Source organism: Hakea prostrata, chromosome 11 (genome assembly GCF_041222555.1).
Source record: "Hakea prostrata isolate BN-2017 chromosome 11, UWA_Hpros_2, whole genome shotgun sequence".
NCBI lineage: Eukaryota > Viridiplantae > Streptophyta > Magnoliopsida > Proteales > Proteaceae > Hakea > Hakea prostrata.
In genome coordinates, this window is record NC_142610.1 from 4305564 (window position 1) to 4322911 (window position 17348).

At 35.4% G+C, this 17348-nt stretch overlaps 1 protein-coding gene and 1 pseudogene across 2 annotated transcripts; one reads left to right on the forward strand and one right to left on the reverse strand.

Annotated features, from left to right (window-relative positions):
* Window positions 1–381: 381 nt before the first annotated feature.
* LOC148999657 (basic blue protein-like) lies at window positions 382–843 on the reverse strand. The gene is made up of 2 exons (XM_089139814.1): window positions 681–843; window positions 382–581 (listed from the first exon to the last, which is right to left on the reverse strand). The coding sequence occupies exons 1-2, from the start codon at window positions 841–843 to the stop codon at window positions 382–384; spliced, it is 363 nt and encodes a 120-aa protein (XP_088995940.1).
* Window positions 844–9681: 8838 nt separating this feature from the next.
* LOC148999658 (TMV resistance protein N-like) lies at window positions 9682–15174 on the forward strand (annotated as a pseudogene). The gene is made up of 8 exons (XR_016170777.1): window positions 9682–10211; window positions 10324–11427; window positions 11765–11980; window positions 12067–13290; window positions 13447–13587; window positions 13701–14688; window positions 14817–14894; window positions 15000–15174. The product of XR_016170777.1 is annotated as a TMV resistance protein N-like (transcript).
* Window positions 15175–17348: the final 2174 nt, after the last annotated feature.

A 17348-nucleotide genomic window follows, 5' to 3' on the forward strand; every position in this document is an offset into this window, starting at 1 on the left:
TCCAAAAGGGAAGTGAATATTTTTGCTTCATTTTGTTGTGAAATGTGTCCAATCCAATCTTGTATGGTTCTTTTAATATTATACACTTTCAATCTATGTGCAATGCAGAAGTGGATGTATGAATTGAAAAGAAATTTTGAATTGTTCATCCATGAATTTCTGGATAAGGACAGATGCCAGTTTTTGCTTCTTTTCTTTTCTTTTTTATTTTTATTAATTAATTAAAAAAATGACAAGATTTAAATTCAACAAGAAACCACATAGAGAAGTTATTTCTCTAGGTGATACATATAACTTTGATAAAAACACTCACAAAAACCCTTCAAGATTACAAGAAGAAATTATAAATTATTTTAGAAATAAAAAATAAATGAAAATTAATTAATTTGCATAAACCACCATCTTCATTCTATTGATACAATGCCCTGGCAAGTTGCAGATGAAGAAGTTATTTCCTTTCTTTAATTTGATATGATCATTTCCAGTACTCGTAATGAAGGATCCTTTAGGAACTGAGCAAGTTCGATAGCCAAGGTGATTCACCTTCACAACATTGTGAGCAGTTGGAAGGTACTTGAAAACTGAAAAAAAAGAGAAAAAATCATCTTAACTGTAAAAGCATTGAATCAGATCATGTAGTTTTGTTGTTTCAAAGTAGCTAGGTTAATAGTGCTACTTACTGAGTACATCACCAGCCATGAACTTCTTTCCCTTAGGCCAAGACTCAATCGCAAAGGTCCAACCAGTCTTGCCTCCAACAATGTAGGATTTTGCCTGAGCAACCTCACAGAACTGGATGATGAAGCAAAGGAGAACCAACATCACAATCCCTCTTGTGCCCATTGCTGCACTGCCAGTTTCCTGACTCGCCATTGATGTATTCTACAAGCTTGCTGGCTGAAAGTTGTTTTCTACAGAAAGGTTGGGAGAGAGAGGAATTTACTTGGAAGTCGCTGCAAGGAGATCAAGGAATGAGGCTGGCTTTTATGGAGTTAGCTAGCTTTATCTTTTATGTATGAGGGGGACAGAGACAGAGAGAGATCTGATTTTAGTGGAACTCACGAAGTGGAAGGCTCAGTTGGTGATTATTCTTCAATGGATTTCTAAATTACTTACTTCCCCGTTGACACTACCAAGTCAATTTAAAAAGACAAAACGAAACTTCAAAAGCTATATATGTAGTTTTTAAATTTAATTTCTTGGCTAAAGGAATTAGCGGATGATGGTATAACGAGTGATTTACATCTTGAGGTTCCTCTTAAATTAGGTGTATCGGAGACAACTATTATTAAGGGATTGAATAATTGAGTTTTTTCTCAACTTTTGTGTATTATTGTATGATTGTAAATTTTTTTGTTTTAATAAAAATGACCTTTCAACGAAAAAAGATGATAACATATTGCCAAGCCTAGAGTTCAGATCCTCTATTTTAACAGATAGATCGAAATCCATGTTCCTGACATATTTCTTCATCATACATTAGAAGTGGGGGGCGGGGGGGGGGGGGGGGGCTGCTTGGGGCTAACCTTCAATTTTTCTTATCAAAATGTAAATGTAATGATAATGTGTGGTCAGAAGATGTGAAGGAGTGCATACTGATAGGTAGAGGATCTATATTCTCAAACCACCCGATTTAATTGTTGATAGGTTTTAAATGGTTGGGAAAAGGAAAAAATAAAGATTGACTACATATCATACAATGGTATTTCCCATGTTATATTCTTGACACTCAATTTTGAATTGGTCCTGAACTAATTAAAATCATCCGTCTTTAAAACCAAAATTTTGAGCTCAAACTCTATTCAAGTTATAGAACTAGAATGGATCTCTATCATCCGCAACAAACATGCACAGAAAATAAACATATGTAGAGTTGCTACTTGAATAAAGTAAAATGATAATACCAACATACAGGAGAACTGATATTTCACTCTTTTTTCTCTTTTCAACTTGCTCATCATTCCCATTTTCTCTTTTGTAATATTTGAAGGGTATCAGACCTAGCTCAAACAGTATAATTGGACCAAAACCAAACTGGAAAACATGATAGATTATTCACCAAACTATAAGAAACTTATTTTTTGTTATTAATAAATTATGTCTAGTGGCAATTAGACAATTGTTTTTCATAATTTATAATCTATTATGATAATTAATTATTTATAAATAAACTATAATATAAATAGGAATTATGAAAACGAGAATGACATCTTATCAAACCACTTGTCTGTATAATTTACACAATACGTGCCCTTTAGTATCAGGTGTAATATGTTTTACACGGGCTGCTTAAGAAGAAATCATGCAATTAAGTATTTTAATGTTTTCTTTCTTTATTATTAATAAAATTTAAAAAAAAAATTTTTTGGTTGGGTTTTTTTTTTTTTTTCTAAGGGTGGGTTGTTTCGATGAAAAAAAAAAAAAAATTTTTTTTTTTTTTTTGGGGGGGGGGTGTTATTTAATTTTGAAGATGGGGGGGGGGGAAGTGGGAATGGGAATGAAAATAAAAAAGGAAAAAAAAAAAAAGGAATTAATTTATTTTTTTTTTTTTTGGTTTGTTTTTTTTTTTTATTTTGTAAGGTGTAAAAAAAAGCTAAGAATTTTTTTTTTTTTTTTTTTTTTTTTTTTTTTTTTTTTGGTGGTTTTTTTTTTTTTTTTTTTTTTTTTTTAGTCCAAATAAATTGAAACTTTGCATCTACCTCCCCTGAGGTATTCAATAAGATCAAATAAGTACAAATTATTATTTTTATGACTAAAATACCCTCACATCTATTTTTTATTTTTATATTTAAAGACTTAAAATTTTTTAATTTACAAAATCAACCCATTATTTACCTGTCTCCCAAATCCCTTCTCATTTCGCCTTCTAAAATCCTCTGCCACCAAAATTTTAATTTCATGATCAGACAAACCACAACACAAAACCACATCCCTTGGAAGACCATCTATTGTTAATCTTTTAATGGACAGAGGTGAAATGTGAAGAACTGAGAGATCCCGAATTGCAGAGTCTTCCAGAATAACTTCCTTAAGAATGGGAGAGAGACTATATTTGGCCTATGTTTTTGAAGAAAGAGAAAGTTAAAGTTTTAACAATCATCACAACCTCACCGTTCCACAGACAAAACTACCCTGTTGTCCATTAAATGAATATCATGGCTGGGTTTTTGTTTTGTCCAGTTGTTCGAAGACATCATAAATTAATCAGAGTAAGTAATTCAAAATCGGAAGGAAAAAAATGTTAGGTTTTTTAGTTCTTCCCTTCTGATGTAAGAGAAAAATAAATAAACAGAAGTAGTCATTTGGTCGTGATTAAAAATTCCGTGCTTTTACTTTCCAAAATATGAATCTTTCACACAGTTTTGCTGATAAAATCAAGTATCACCTGTGCGAACTTCTGAAACGGAACTGTACAACCCTAACCATAAAGTATTCAACTCTTATTTCTTACGGAGTTTTTTCGATCTTGTTCAGATTTTGAACAGCTTCTCTTTCAGTTCAACTGGACAGACCAAATGAAGAGGGATTTCTTTCCGTTCAAGTGCCGGAGGATTTGGGCGAACCAAATGAAGAAGGATTTGGGAGTAGGGTAAATAAGGAGTTGATTTTGTAAATTAAAAAACTTTAAATCTTTAAATGTAAAAATAAAAAATAGTTTTTGTAAGTGGACCCACATTATTTGATTTCCACCATTGGATTTAATTATAAAAATATGATGCAAATCTTACGGTAGAATAGATGTGAAGGTATTTTGGTCATAAAAGTCACAATTTGTCCTTAATGACGTTTTATCATCAGGGTCAATATGTTGCAATTTTGATATCTGCTCTAGTGGTTAAATTAACTTTCTTGAATAGTATTTGTATCCTAATATATATCTCATGGTAGCTAGTCATCATATCTTAAAATTGACTAGAGAATTAATGTGAAAATTCACTTTAAAATCGGGTATTAAGTGAGTTCAGTTGAATTGAACCAAAACCTTATTCCAAACCTTATCAATCATGACTTAGTTGGATCTCCATCAATTTACTATTGTGCTTCATACATTTGCTTCATATCAATGGACAAAAAATGTAAAGCAGTGGTTATTTCTATGTATGTAATTACTTATAGTTACATTTGGTTGTCTAGGAATCACGTTCGCCATTAAGGAGGTAATGTTCAACCAACTGATGTTCTGCATAAGATGAACTACTAGGTTTCTCTTATGGACTTATGTGGTGATCTATTTGATTGAGTCTACCAAATTACTAACTCTTAGATGGCGCCTTTATCTTCAATTTTATGACCTAAGGCTAACTTTCGCATGGTGTGGGTTGTAGGGATTTTTTATGCCAAACTAAAAGCAGCAGGGGCCCTTTTGCATTGTTTTGAACCACCCTTGTCTGCTCTCAAAGTCAGCATAGTGTGCACCCAGATCTCAACCACATTGATGTGCATCTTTTGGCGTTCAGGTTTCCTGGCTTATACTCTTTTTCTTAATGTTATAATTTTATTTGTTGACAAAAAATAAAAGCAGCAGGGGCCCTTTTGCATTGTTTTGAACCACCCTTGTCTGCTCTCAAAGTCAGCATAGTGTGCACCCAGATCTCAACCACATTGATGTGCATCTTCATAGCACTTTAGTTTAAGGGTTTGGACCACTATGACTACATATGTATTATAACTAATTGTAGGTCTCTAGCATCTTATTCTGGTTCTTTTTTATTTATTTTTTTATTATACCTATATGCCATGCATATTTGTTGAGGTAGTGAGATGCACCATTTTTTTTTATTGATCCTCAACGCACATTAAAAAAATGCACACAAGATTTGGAAGATGCAATAGGAGAGGTAGATCTTCCATTCAAGTGTGAAAAGTTGGTATGTTTATGCTTTGTTCGAGTTTGTTTAAATTAGGTGTCTCAATACTTTTTCTAAAGTTGCTTCTTTGAATGGGTGGTTCTACTTAGATTATGCTATCGATTAAATTATTATTGAGTTGGATAATGATCGAGGTTAGTACTTAGTTCAATGCTTTGAATAGGTCTTTGTAGGAAATTATACTCTATTTGTTGAATTGGGATAATTACGGTTGCCCCCTGTAGTTTGATTTTATTACTAATAAAATCTTGTTCTTTATGAAATTACTGTTATCCCCCTTCCTTATAATGGTGTTAAGTTGCCGTTAAGTTTGAATATATATATAATGTCTAATTTGCCCTTCATTAAAATTAAAAAATCAAAAGACGATGCTCCCTCATTTATAAAACTAGATTAAATGTCAATTTTACCCTAAACTTCATTTATTTTGAATTAATGAAATTGGCAAATCCAAATCCGATTTGGTTTCCCACCTTCACAAAACTTAATCTATTTTGAATTAAAGAAATTAGCAAAATCCAAATCCAATTTGGTTTCTCACCTTCACTAAACTTCATTTATTTTGAAAAAATTTTAGGTGATATTTTGAATTCGATTTTCCTTCCTTTTCTGTTTCTATTTGAGTTTTATTCAATCATTCTTTTTTTTTTTGTTCACAGTTAATTAAGGGTACTACTGTAACTTGACAAAAGGGTAAATAAGTAAAGAGATAAGTATAAGGGTATTTTGGGGTTTTTGAGAAAATATAAAGATGCCACATCATCAGTTAACTAACGGAACTTAACGGTAGGGGGGCAATAGTAATTATAGACAAAGTTGAAGGTTGGATTAGTAATTTTGAAAAGTACAGGAGATACAGTAGTAATAAAATCGAAGTACAGGGGCCCAATAGTAATTATCCCTTGTGAATTCTATTACTTATATATCATGGTTCAATGCAATTTGAATAATCATGCATCAAGGGTCTATTCAATTGTCCGATCCAATTAAAGCCGTCAAAACCTAACCCGAACTGTTAAAGTTAGATCCAACTGACCCATTATAGCCTAAATCGGTCCGAATCGAAACTTAATGGGTTGTGTTTGGACTGAACAACCCCAGCCCGCATTGGTTTGGGCTGGCCCATGTGTGGCCCACTAGTATAAACCATTTAGCCTGGAATCAGCTTGAACCCAAACTAGCCCGTTAAACCTGTTATAAATAAAATAAAATAAAATAAAATAAAATAAAATAAAATAAAATAAATTTAAATGTAAAAGATTGGAAAACCCCCAAGTATTTATTTGTTTAATTTCTTTAATTATTTTACTTTGGAATATGCAAATAACAAGCTTATCAAAGCCTTTGCCATTTTGGAAGATGAGCTTAGTAAACACTTAGCAAGTGTATTATCATTTGAAAATCTTCTAATGCTTTATTTTGATATATTTTTACAAATGTTAGGAAGGGCGAGGAGAATAAACAGAGACAACCCACTAAAATTCATCAAGATGTCAATTTTCTTTTGTATATTAGTTCTATAATTTTTAATTTTTTTGTAAAAAAAAATATTTTTGGTTTTGAACACCCAAAACAAGAGACTTGAGGAACTTAATGCTTATATGTATTCACATGCTCTTAATAAATTCTACACATTAACAAGGTATTCAAAACATACAACTCGTAAACACAAACCCAAACTATTAGGGCCTGTTTGGTTACATGAATCCAGAGATTTCAAATCTCTGGATTCATGAATCTGAGAATTATACCCGTTTGGTTGTAAAAATCTATAGATTCATGAAATCTAGAAATTCACCTTTTTACACTAAAAATGTGAATCTGTAGATTTATGGGTAAGGGGTGAAATCCAAAGATTTCAAAAAAGCTATAGATTTGCACATTCACAAAAATCACGTCAGTCAAATAGTTTTTTAGGATGAATCCACAGATTTCATTCCACAACCAAACATTTAATTTTATAAATTATGATTCTATAGATTTGAAATCTCTAGATATTTGAAATCTCCAGACTCATGTAACCAAACAGACCCTTAGTAAACCCAATTATAAACCGTTAGTCCAAACATTAGTCAACCCGAACCCAAACCGCACTAGCTCGAAACCGTTATTTTTTTAATAGCCGTATTTGGGCTGAGTGTTTTTCGTCTGAAACTATTAGGCTCAGTCAAAATATGACCCAACCGAATCGTTGACACGGCTGAGTGTTTTTCAGTCCGAAACTGTTAGGCTCAATCCAAAATTGACTCAACCCAAACCGTTGACACCCCTAGATCCAATCATCAATTCAATATAAGGGGCGTAAAATGAGTGAAGGATCCGCAGCTCTTCTTTTGGGGTTCCAATCCCCTGCAGCCATCAAAGGAGCGGCCTCTTCAGATGGCTGCCACATGTCACCAAGAAAAAGCAGATCCATTGGATTTAATTTACAGTTTATCCTTTGTTTTCCAGTTAAACCGGCTACAAATAATTCGGTTCAATTGAATGAACTGAATTGTAAACCAAGCTGGTTACTCATTAAAAAAAAATAAAAAAAAAACTCAAAAACTTGCATCATCTTCTTTATTTCACGATTTTCAAATTTTCCTTTCTTTCCTTTTCTCTCTTTCGCTATCAACACCGATTCTCATCCATGGTTTCCTCTCTCTCTTGATGATAAGGTCTGTTGAAGAACATCAGAGATTTTTATAGCATGGTACATTTTGCTACTGTGAGTCATTTGATTGAATACCTAAATTGGTCTACCTCTGCTTCTTCAATCTCTGAATCGAAGATCCCACACCAGTCGAAGTGGACAAAGACTTCGGCAAATGATTGCGACTAGCGACAATGTTTGATTATGACGACACAATGGAGAAGACCAAATTCCTGAATCGGTAAGTAGTATTCACCAAAATCTGTCTTTGTAGATGCATTTTCTTCTGTATTCTTATTGTTTTATTTGATAGCTGAATGAATAAAAAACCTTGAGTTTGCATTACATTCAGTTTGATTGCATCTACACAGCCAAAATCTTCAAATTAGGAAACTTATTGTAAAATTGTTGGATACTAGCTTGGATGCCTATGATATGTTTGATTGAATGTTTGTTAGATCTGTCTCTACAACGTAAAGATATTGATAAAAGTATTTTGTGGAGTTCTTTTTCCTCATTGTTGATACTGAGTCCTTAGCTCAAAATGGAAGAGCACTTGGAGATAAACCAGGGTATGGTGGTTCGACTCCATCCGAATTCTTATATTATTGTTTTCTTATTATTATTTATTATTTATTATCCATTTCCATCAAAGGATAGGTGACTTGATTGAATTAGGGATTGTTAATTTGCGATGCTGGACCAAAAGTTGTGATTTAATCGAGGGAAATTTATTAGTAAGTCAAAGATCGAGCAACTTGTATGTTTGAATAAATTAATTGATTGAGAGATAATTGGTGAAATTAAACTTCTGTCCTTTCTTATATTCTTAGATAATATCATCGATTGAATTATTATTGGGTTGGATATATTGGTTTCAATTCTCTAAACTGGTCGACGTAGGAACGATATTCTATTCATTTCTTTATATTTTTCATGATTCCATGCACTTTGAATATCAATTTTATACTAACATGATAATCGTACCAAGGTTGGTTCCATTATCAATGATAAAGTTGGTACTGTTAATGATAAAAATGGTCATTCTATCCAGTTCGGACTTATCCTTAGGTTTGTACGGTCTGACCATTAGTTTTATAGAACTTGGTCCGACTAGCCGGTGTAGGGTCGGTCCGACCATCATGTCAAGGAAACTCAATTAAAATAGTCTTCTACTATTTATCAACTACCTAGAAGAAAGAGACAGGCAAAACAACTCTCCCAAAGGATTGGAGTCCAAATCTAATTCTATCATTTTACACTACATAAACATCATAAGCAGGCATAAGAAAGTAAGTATTCATATTCAGTGTGATCAATTACTTGAGTTTCTTATTAAGTAATTGAGTTCATATCTCCTTGGCACTGACTTGCTCGTTGGAGACGTATCTCGACCCCTCAAGGTCGAACACGTATTTAGCAGGAACTTAGTAGAAGAGGACGAACCTGATTTCGTATCAACATGTGCAATGGTAAAAGACCCAAAACTCTTCACTCGGGGTGGGAAAGCATACAAGGCCATGTGAGAACCATGATTGGTGATATGATTTTAAAATTTTACCTCAAAAACAAAGATCAATAACTTAAAAATTCCAGTGAACTATAGAAAATGCGAATAAGTTGAACGACCACTAAACCAGGTGAGAGGGTGAGGACCACCGGTCCACCGACTGACCGACCTAGCCTCAGGGATTATGTATATATTTTATTTCAGTTGAAGCCTCGAGGGACTAGTTATATGATTTATGTCGTGAGGTGGGAAAGTATGAATAGACGGTGGTGATCAATGATTTTAAAATTCAACTGGGCTATACAAAATTCCTTTTGAGGTGAGAAAACATAGGGTTTCCCATGGGGATGGGTTTTTATTGACTTTTTCAATTCCACACACAGATCACGAGAATCATGATTACACGGCGACTAACTTAACTCTATACATTACAAAAAAAAAAAAAAAAAAAAAAACTTAACTCTATACGACCCTACCTACCCAAATGACTGACCGATGGCTTTCGTGGAAACTCTAAAAACCAGCAGGATTTTGTTAGATTTCACAATATTTAATTACTTTTCTACGTTCGATCACATGGCTCAACACCATTAACTCCACTATAATACATCCTGATGAAAGACCTACCTGAACATATTATCTTCTCTCCTATTCTTCTGCAACCACGGTTCTTTAACACCCATCATCATGGCGGCACAAGATTTGGCTTCTTCCTCCTCCTCGGCTGGATCTAGTGCTATATCTTCTTCTAGTTATGATGTGTTTATCAGCTTTAGAGGCGAAAATACACGCAATAACTTCGTTGGCTTTCTTTATAAAGCTTTGAAGGATGCAGGAATCAATGCCTTCCTTGATAGTAAAAAACTATGGACGGGAGAAAAAAATTAGTGAAGCCCTTGAGAGAGCCATTAAGGGTTCCAAGATGTCGATTCCTGTCTTCTCTAAAGATTATGCGAGATAGCAAATGGTGCTTGAGGGAACTTACTCAAATAGTTCAATGCCACAAATCCGACAATCAACTAATCCTCCCCATATTCTACTATGTTGATCCATCGGATGTTCGGCATCAGACTGGAAGCTTTGAGAATTCATTCTTAGAACATGAAAAGAAGTTTAAGCCCCACGAAGTAGACGATTGGAGGGAAGCTTTAAGTGTGGTAGGGAGCTTGAAAGGAGATGTACTTCTCGATGATACTAAGTAAGTCTCCAACTCAAAAAATTCTTCAAATTTGTTTATTCTTCATTTTACTTGATAGTTTCATCCCCATGATCATTCTTCTTATTTTATTTTTTATATAAATTAACTATAGGGATCAAGCAGAGTTAGTTGAATCAGTCGTTGAAAGAGCTAGAAAGAAATTGGTCGATAGCACAGGCTTTGCTAAGTGCAAGTACTCTATTGATATGGATTCCAGAGTAAATGATATATTATCATTACTAGATTTTGGCTCCAATGATGTTCGATTTGTGGGGATTTGCGGTTCTGGAGGCATCGGAAAGACAACTCTTGCCCAAGCTATCTATAATAACGTCCTTTCAACCTTCCGTAAGCACTGTTTTCTTTCAGATATTAGAGAAAAAGCAAAGGGTGGTCTAGAGTCTTTACAGAAGCAATTTCTAAAGGATATTTTCAAACAAGACTTCGACATAGGAGATTTTCATAGAGGAAAAAAATTGATAGAAGACAGAGTTTGCAAGGAAAAGGTTTTTCTTGTTCTTGACGACGTGGATAGTAAAGAACACATAGATGCTTTGGTTGGCTCACTCAATTGGTTTGGTTATGGAAGTAGGGTCATAATTACAACTAGAGATGAGCGTATTTTGAACTTGGCTAATGTTGATGAAGATAAAATATACAGGCCACCATTGCTAGATCATGTGTACTCTCTTCAACTATTTAGCTGGCATGCCTTTCAAACTAGCCAACCTCCAGAAGAGTATAAGCAACTCTCACATGACGTGGTATACCATTCTGAAGGGTTACCTTTAATTCTAGAGGTATTTGGGTCTTCTCTATCATGTGTATATGACGAAGATGAGTGGAAAAGTATGTTAAACAGGTTGAGAGAAATTCCTCCAAAAGAAGTCCAAAGAAGGCTAAGGATAAGCTATGACAATCTAGAAAATGATTGTCAACGAGAAATATTTCTTGATGCTGCTTGCTTTTTCATTGGATGGAAAAAAGAAGATGTAATCTCCATATGGGAAGCTTGTGGCTTTCATCCAAAATCGAAATACCCAGATTAATAAAAAGATCTCTTCTAAAGTTTGATGGAGGATGTCACCTAATGATGCACGATCACATTCGAGACATGGGAAGAGAAATTGTCATGGAAGAAAACCGCGATGATCCAGGTAAGCGTAGTAGGCTATGGTCTTATGACGACATCGTTGAAGTATTTGAGGAACATAAGGTAACAGATCTCTCTCTCATGTGTGGAATATAACAAAAGTGCCTAGTAACCAAGGACAATAAAAACATTTATTCCACTGGTTAGACTATGATATTGTCTGGAACCTTTATTTATACAATGAGGTACATGACATTCCATAACCGATCACACTAAATCGATCATTGGATCTGTAATATGTCTAATTTTCTCTTTCGGTGGAATAGAGTGGTATGTATTTCATTGTACAAGGATCCAGACTTCAATGGTTACATTATTATTACTACTCTTTTTTACTTTATCTGCATATATAGTTCTGTTATCCATAAATTTCTATTTAATTGAATTCTTTTTATTATAGGGAACCGACAAAATAAGAGGCATTAGTTATCCCTCCTATGCTTCAAGTTATTTAACTACGGAATCCTTGGAGAAGATGCCCCATTTAAGGTTACTTAATGTTTCAAAATTGAAGTTTACATGTCTCAATTTATATCATAGGAGATTAGTTTATCTCAGAGTATCAAACAATGATTGTAATCAACTTTGGAACGTCAAGCCTCCAAATGCACATAAGGTAAATTATTAGACTTTTTCTTTATTTCTTTATAATATCAAGTTTCATAGATTGTAATATACGTATGTTTTCTCTTTGTTCTACAGCGGTTTCAAATGTTGAAAATTCTCAAGTTTGAAGGATGTTACTCCCCAAAGATGTCCATAGAATTTTCATGGTTTCCCTCCTTGGAACAATTATGCTTTAATGGATGTCATCTTGTTGAGTTAGATGAGTCCATTGGGCAATTGAATCAACTCAAAAGTCTTATTTTCAAGCGGTGCACTTCACTCGAAGAGTTGCCTGACTCAATTGGCAATTTAAGATCCCTAATCAAGCTTGACTTGACTGGTACAATGATAGAAAAACTCCCAGACAACATTTCTGGGATGAGTTCTCTCAATGAGCTTTGGCTTGATCAGTGCGAGTCACTTAAGAAGTTGCCTGACTCAATTGGCAATTTAAGATCCCTAATCAGGCTTCACTTGTCTGGTACAATGATAGAGGAACTCCCAAACAGCATTTCTAGGATGAGTTCTCTCAATGAGCTTTGGCTTGAGCATTGCAAGTCACTTAAGAAGTTGCCTGACTCAATTGGTGATCTAAGATCACTAACCAAGCTTCACTTGAAGGGTGCGAACATAGAAGAACTCCCAGACAACATTTATAGGTTGAGTTCTCTCAATGAGCTTCGGCTTGAGGAGTGCAAGTCACTCAAGAAGTTGCCTGACTCAATTGGTGATCTAAGATCCCTAATTAGGCTTAACTTGTCGGATGCAAGCATAGAAGAACTCCCAGACAGTATTTTTAGGATGAGTTCTCTCAAAAAGCTTAATTTTAAAGAATGTGAGTCACTCAAGAAGTTGCCTAATATTGCACTATTAGAAAAGTTTTCAGAAGAATTAGATTTTGGAGATCAAATCAACTTACACAAGCTACCAAGATCAATGGGGGCAAAGAGACGCTTGGATAGAACCGGGCGTATGGATACCATTGATTTTCATGATGATTTTCTGGTGCCCCCATATCCATTAAGTTTGGATGTCTGTATTCTGCCACTGCTTCAATCCCTTTCGGCAGATCTGTCAACCTCAAAAACATTGAAGAAATTAAAGATTTATGGCTGCCGCCAATTGGAATACCTCCCAGAGCTTCCCTCATGTTTGGTTGAACTTCATTGCGGACAATGTCAATCATTGGTACGACTTCCTGATTTGTCAGCCTCAAAAACCTTGAGGCTATTGACGATTTGGCGGTGCGACCAATTGGAATACCTCCCAGCGCTTCCCTCACGTTTGGTTGAACTTTATTGTGGATTTTGTGAATCATTGGTACGACTTCATAATTTGTCAGCCTCAAAAACCTTGAAGAAATTAGAGATTAGTTACTGCGGCCAATTGGAATACCTCCCAGCGCTTCCCTCACATTTGGTTGAACTTTGCTGAAGAAATTGTCCATCATTGGTACGGCTTCCTGATTTGTCAAAGCTGAAAATGTTGATAACATTAAAGCTTAAATATTGCAGAAAACTGGAGGAAGTTCGAGGCCTCGAGGAAATAGAATCCTTGGACGAATTGGATACAGAAGGATCTTATAACTTAACAACACGTACTCATAAGAGGATAGAGGTGCGTGCAGGCCGGTCAACCTAGCTGTCATGTTTCGACTGTAGAATTTATTATTTTGATTGATTATTGATGCTTAATTGCTTCTTTTCTTCTTTGTCTCTTATCATTTGCAGGGAATACTATCACCGTGCAACAGGTCAACAGGTTATTCCTTGACTGCAAATCAACGGATCTATGATTTGCAGGGAATACTTTCATCGTGCAATAGGTCACCCGTCAACATTAGAAGTCATGGTTATTCCTTGACTGCAAATCAACGGACCTATGATGGTGGGATAGTTCTCTGCCTTGTTTTAGAGATCACCTCATGTTATCTGAAACCATGGGTGAAACTGTGTAATCGAGCGTACGTAGACATTTCTGCTTCCATCCACCAAAAGGATAAAAAAATCAGGCATATTCAGACGCTGAGAGTAGGGGATGATGAGTATCGTATAGGTAGCCATGTAATCCACATTAGTCATTTCAAAGGCTTTACCTGGTTTGGACTTCCATTGCCGCTGGAAACTAATGCTATTGAGATTTTAGAAATTGAAGGATTTGGCTGCGAAGTAAAATTCTGGGAGGTCTTGTTCAAGAACGGGGATGTAATTGGCATGCAAAAGCCTTGCCAAAACTATTCGAATACCTTGAAGTGGTCGTACATGGATGATGATGGTGGAGTAATAACATTAGATTATTGGCCCAACCAACAAGAAATTAGTTTACCGTTGGACTCGGTTTTTGATGAAAGGGTAGAAGAAGATACGTTGAGATCATTCGGCTATAGAGCTGCTCTTCATAGTGAAAACGACCATGATGATGATGGACTAGATGGGAGGAGCAGTTTCTGTTTCTGTTTCCATCCCATTCTATTCTTTCGTTCCCTGCTTTTCAGATCCTGATTCCAGTAGAGACGACATGAATCCACAATGACAGAGTGATGGGGATAATCAGGTCAAAGAATGCAATTGCATAAAGCTTTGTGCTCTGTTCTCCTGGTCCTTCCATCTCTTATGTTGGTCAAGTCGTTCAACTCTCTCAAGCTCAGCAACAAACAATGGATATGGAGGTTCTCATTCTTATGGCGAAATGCTCTTGGTCAACCCCAGATACTTGAAGGTTAGTTGAATAATCTGCCTTGCTATGTCTTAATTTGCAAACGAGTTCTGTTGCAAAGCATGAGTTGTTTATATGATATGATGTCTATCATGACCAAGATGATGAAGAGTTTCGAGAATATTGTACAGGAGAACTAGATCGAGATGCTTAAGTGGAAATGTGCATGAAAGACGTAGCTACTAGCTAGCCCATTTCGATATATCAAGGTAAGCAGTTTTTTTCAAAGATAATTAAGGATAGCTTCTTGGACCATGTTTATTAGTTGTGTGCTTAATTATGTGGTTAATAACTTTTAAAACCTTCTGTTACAGGGACTTTACTAATGCTAGCATGGTTAATTGGAGCCAGTGGCTTGTGCGGTAAGTGTGAAGGCTAGTTTGTAATGCACCCTCTGTTAGGCAGCTTATTCGACCCTTTATTTCTTGGTTCACCTCAGTTCATTATATCTTGAACCGGTGCAATTTATTTTGATTGAACCAGAGTATATTACCCCCTTTGATTGGCTCATTTTCTTCTTCATCGCTTTTCCTCAATTTTTTTTTTTGCGGGGGGGGGGGGGGGGGGGGAGAAGTAAAAATAAAATCATTTGCACGGAAGGGTGGTTAATTTAGGGTATTGTTTCTAGGGTTTCTTCTCCTTCTTCTTCCTTGCATTTCGGTGATTGCTATAGTGATGATTCACTGCATCTCTTGCACGGTTTTCTGATGATTATGAATCTTAGGTAAGAGGTTCATGTTATTGAATCATGGTGCAAAAAAGTCGTACAGATTTGAACTTCTTTATATCACACTGGATTCAATCCCGAGCCTTGCGGACATAGATCGATCGAACTCTGTCAACCAAATCTCATGTCTCTTTTCTCACCTTATGCTCTGATTTATCTTGTCCTTGCACCGAGATCCAATCTTGGTTCATAACTGTCCAAAACAAGTAATGAAGCTGGTTTTGTAGAGCTCCTTGATTGTACATGATAGAAAGAATAATTTACTGATTTGCATTCACATTTGATTCACATTATGAGCGAAAAACAAAGAAGTTGAACAGAGCCGAATCAGCAGCTCAATGTGACAATTTTATTGTGGCAACCGAAGGAGGATTTGAACTTTGTTTCAAAAGGTATAAAATCTAGATTGAATTTACGCAAGACTTCTCTAATTTTATTGTGCTGATATTTCATCATGTTGTAGTCAGAATTTCAACAGATAGTCAGAATTTCAACAGAAGAGTATAAAATCAATAGCAGTTTAGAAGAAATTCCTTGGAACCGCCAACAGATTGGGGTGCTTCACCCACAACCACACACCCACCATTCCCCCCGTCCTTTAACATTTTGGGTGTTAAAAGTTAATGTGAAAGCATTGATTAACTCTGATTCTTGCTGCTTAATTGACTTCCATAGGGACCCTGAACTTGACGTCTTGTCTTGTATTTTGGACGATGGGTTTAGCAAGCATGCAAGTAAGCCAACTTCAATATTTGCAATTTGAAAGGTGGACCTAAAACTCATATTTGTAAAGTTTGGAAAGTCTAGGCTTTAATTCCACACTAAAATTGAAATATTAGGATTCATGAATCTTACAATCCTAAAGCAGAACTGTCCAACTAATGATATAAATATTAGGTGCATGATTCCTGTTCCTAGACACAGTGCTGTGTGAAATGACCACCTGTGAATATTCCCTGAAAAAATAAAAAATGGAATTCCCTGAGGGTATTGTTATCTGCCCACGAATAGTTCTCCTTCTATTTATTGATGTGCTTGACTTCAGAAATCTTTTCTTCTATATTATTTGTCATTGACTGATATTTATCTCTCAAATTGATTTCAACAGTTACGTTGGCTGGCATGATAAACCTGGTTACCATTTGATGATAGGATTGTTTAACTATATGTGACTAAGACACCCATCTGTATACTTTTTGATGAACTTAAATTGAATATTAATTATTAGATAATTAGTTAAGTTCTGAAGCTATTTCAGGTTGTAATGCATGATTCTGTTATTGTAGCTATCCTAAGATTGGAGTGGTGTGATATATCTAAATAAATATTCGTTACCGGCCAGCAGTTTAATGCTGAGTGCTTTTATGTTTTGGAGGCTTTTCTACTCAGGTCTTCTCTCCACCTTGGATCCCAACAAATCACACTCTCAGTTTCTGTAATCAACCTATGGAGTATGTTTTCCAAGGATGCACTTAGGCTCTTCATCTCTAGGAAATGGGCCCCCCCCCCCCCTTGGGCTTAGTAAATGAATTTACTATTGTGCAGCATTTCCACCTTGATACCTTTGCTTCATATCCATGGACGAAAAAGGTAAAGCAGTGGATATTTTTGATGTTTGTAATTACTTGTAGTTACATTTGGTTGTCTAGGAATCACATTTATCATTAAGGAGGTAATGTTCAACCAACTGATGTTCTGCATAAGTTGAACTACTGGGTTTCTCTTATGGACTTATATGGTGATCTATTTGATTGAGTCTACCATACTACTGACTCTCAGATGGAGCCTTTTATCTTCAATTTTATGACCCAAGGCTAACTTTCCCACAGTGTGGGTTGCACGATTTTTTATGCCAAACTAAAAGCAGCAGGAGGCCTTTTGTGATTGTTTTGGGCGGACCTTGTCTGGTCTCAAAGGCCGCGTTGGGGGGTTAAAG